Below are 3,486 nucleotides of genomic sequence, written 5' to 3'. Positions count from 1 at the left end.
GTGTGCACTTCCGGACCTGGCGTCGATAGAGGGGGGCTTGTGGGCAGTGCATAGAGGCCCGAGGGGCGTCTATATCCACAAACGGCCCCAGAGTGCTGACAACCCCCCCCCCCCAGCTGTGGTGCCACACCTGTGTTGCGCTGGGGGCAGACAGGGAGGCTCCGGAGGGGCTGTTCTGGGCCCCGGCTGGCATGCACGTGTAGCTGTGCCTGGGGGTACATGGTATCCAGTACAGAAATGCTTGGTGGGGGGACGTGTGACAACACACGAGGATCCCCCGTGCAAGGGACAAGGCCCCACTTTGCCGACTGTCACGACTGTGATGTACTGGGGGGGCCGGGGTGGTCGGGGATCCTCTGCGGTCGGGGCTCCGGGAAGACCCGGTGAGTGACACCTCGCTCCTGTCCCTACTCTGTGTCAGGCTGAGCAACGCCAAGAAACAGGCAGTGCATACGGTCATGGGCATCTGGATGGTGTCCTTCATCCTGTCAGCCCTGCCTGCAGTCGGCTGGCACGACACGACTGAGCGCTTCTATACCCACGGCTGCCGCTTCATTGTGGCAGAGATCGGCCTGGGCTTCGGCGTCTGTTTCCTGCTGTTGGTGGGCGGCAGTGTGGCCATGGGTGTGGTCTGCACAGCCATCTCCCTCTTCCAGACACTGGCTGTGCAGGTGGGGCCGCGGGCCGGCCGCCGCGCCTTCACCGTGCCCACCATCGTGGTGGAGGACGCCCAGGGCAAGCGCCGCTCCTCCATTGACGGCTCTGAGCCCGCCAAAACCTCGCTGCAGATCACGGGCCTGGTGGCCACCATCGTCATCATCTACGACTGCCTCATGGGCTTCCCCGTGCTGGTGGGTGAGACTGTCAGCTGGCGGGAGCCTGTCAGGGGGACTTGGGCTCCGGGACAGCCCTGGGGTCAGGCACGCTCCAGGCGTCAGGTGGTTGAATCCTCCCACCCAATCCGTGGCAGGGGGCGGGGGGGGGGGGGGAAGGCATTATCATCATCATCATCCCATTTTGCAGATTTGGAAACTGAGGTTCAGAGAGGTAAAATGACCCACCTAAAGTTAAGGCAGCTGTATTAGGACTTGAGCCCAAGTCAGATGACTGCAGACCCCAGGATCTTTCTGGCACACTGTAGGGACATTTCTTACCAGAGTGAGGCCCATTCAAGCAGAGGATGTAGAACGTGGAGTAACATGACCACCTGACCCCAAGAATAAAGTCTGGATTCAACAGCCATGGCCTCGCACCCACAGGGCTCCAACCCAGCCCCCTGAAGGGCCTGGAGTGGGACAGGAAGGGGTGTAGGGGCAAGGACCAGCCCGAGACTTTGTCCAAGCAGCTAGGCAGGGCTGTGTCCCTGGAGTCATGGCAGAACACTAGCTCCCGAAGGTGACAAGTGGGGTGGCAGCCTCATAGGGGACAAACTCAGGATGCAGTCCCAGGTAGCCTGTGGGCCCACCCTCAGTGGGCCCGCTACCCCCTCCCCCAGGGGCTGGGTTCTCCTGTGTGCAGTGGGGCCCTACATCTCCAGTCTGTGCTGATGGAGAGAAGGAGCGTGTGTAGAATTGCAGAGCCACCAGGGGACAGCAGTGGAGGAAGAGCGTCCCCCCACCTTCCCTTCAGGGCATGGAAAGGGGTGCTGTTTATGGAGCTCACTCCACACTGCAGGCCTGGTATGGTGTCTGAGATCTTTACTTCACACTGTGGGGTGTTCTTGGCCCATTTCATAGATGAAGAAACTGAGCCCCAGAGAGGTTCAGCACCCTTCCGAGGGTCACACAGCTCGCATAGTGGAACCAGTGTGATGAGTGTATCATACCCACTCTGCTCTGATGGGGGACTAATTAAATGTCACTCTGGGTGGGGGAAGGAACTCTCCTGGGGGGAGAGTTCCCTGCATCCACCACCATGCAGGGGAAGAGCGAGGAGGCCACTGGCCACGGAGGAGTGAGGATGGCAAAAGTCCCTGAACTGGGAAGCTTGGGACCTGGTTCTCCAAACCTCGGTTTCCTCTTCCCAAAAAGGGATTGGTAAAGCACACCCCCACCTCTCTCCTTGGGCAGTCACGAGGCCGACGTGAGGCAAGGCCTGCCCCGTGCTGCCCGGCGTCATGTGAAGGACCATCTGTGCACTCGGTGGGTTCTGGCCGTGCATCTGGGCAGCCAGCGGCTCTTGCCGGACACGGACTTCTACCCTCACACTCTGGCTCCTTCCGGCCCAAGAGCCCATAGCTGCGTCTGCTGCCTCTTCCTCCCGCACGTGGGAGAAGTGAGGGGCGAGGGGAGAGGGGGGTCCTGCCAGGTGCCAGGCCAAGCCCTGTGCCCACAGGTGGTGAGCTTCAGCAGCCTTCGGGCGGACGCCTCGGCGCCCTGGATGGCGCTGTGTGTGCTGTGGTGCTCCGTGGCCCAGGCGCTCCTGCTGCCCGCGTTCCTCTGGGCCTGCGACCGTTACCGCGCCGACCTCAAGGCCGTCTGGGAGAAGTGCGTGGCCCTCATGGCTAACGACGAGGACTCGGACAATGGTGAGGATGACCTGGGAGAGGCCCCAGGGAGAAGGGGGCCTGGGCGAGGTCAGCAGGGTGACAGCTGTCAGGTGACCACCCCATGGCACCGAGGGGACCCCTTGCTCAAATGGCCTTGAACCCCTAAGGGACCTAAGTGTCTCCTGGGGTGTTCTCCTCTCAGGTGAGTCCCCCAGCCCCACAGCCAAAAGGTGGCAGAGCCAGGATTTGAACTCAGGACTCTGCCCTGTGTGTGTGTGTGTGTGTGTGTGTGTGTGTGTGTGTGTGTGTCTGAGTGTGTCTGAGGGTCCCTGGAACTCACTCTCCGATGCCCCCAGGTTTCCGTGGCCCCTAAGCTTTTGCCCCACCCTGCAGATACCAGCCTGGAGGGTGGCATCCCCCCGGACCTGGTGCTGGAGCACTCTCTCGACTACAGCTATGGAGGTGACTTTGTGGCCCTGGACAGGATGGCTAAGTATGAGCTCTCTGCCCTGGAGGGGGGCCTGCCCCAGTTCTACCCGCTGCGGCCCTTGCAGGAGGACAAGACACAGTACCTGCAGGTAGGGCACCGGGCAGGGCCCGAGACCCCCAAAATGCGGGTGTGTGTGGGGGGGAAGTATCGTGATCTCCCCAAGGCCTTTCCTCTCTGAGCCGCGCGTCGGTCCCCGTTTTCCAGGAGGGCAGCCCGGGTTAACCCCGCCCGTCCTGACAGGTCCCGCCCACGCGACGCTTCTCACACGACGACGCCGAAGTGTGGGCCGCCGTCCCGCTGCCCGCCTTCCTGCCGCGCTGGGGCTCGGGCGAGGACCTGGCCGCCCTGGTGCTGCCCTCTGGGTCTGACCGGCGCTGCGGCAGCATGCTGGCCTTCGCGGAGGACGCGCCCCCGTTCCGCCCGCGCCGCCGCTCGGCCGAGAGCCTGCTGTCGCTGCGCCCCCCCGCCCCCGACGGCGGCCCGCGCCGCGCCCGCGACTCGCCCCCCG

General features: G+C 63.3%; 1 protein-coding gene across 1 annotated transcript; it reads left to right on the top strand.

Annotated features, from left to right (window-relative positions):
- Nucleotides 1–326: 326 nt before the first annotated feature.
- Nucleotides 327–3,482, top strand: GPR153 (G protein-coupled receptor 153; the record flags this gene model as incomplete). The annotated part of the gene is made up of 4 exons (XM_040467011.1): nt 327–851; nt 2,335–2,527; nt 2,882–3,066; nt 3,219–3,482. Coding segments are annotated over 4 exons (1,167 nt in total), but the record flags the coding sequence as incomplete, so codon positions are not given.
- Nucleotides 3,483–3,486: the final 4 nt, after the last annotated feature.

Source organism: Herpailurus yagouaroundi, unplaced genomic scaffold (assembly GCF_014898765.1).
Source record: "Herpailurus yagouaroundi ecotype Mexico unplaced genomic scaffold, PumYag 67136, whole genome shotgun sequence".
NCBI classification, from domain to species: Eukaryota; Metazoa; Chordata; class Mammalia; order Carnivora; family Felidae; genus Herpailurus; species Herpailurus yagouaroundi.
Note: the sequence above shows the minus strand (reverse complement) of the source record. Positions and strands in the feature narration are given on the sequence as shown.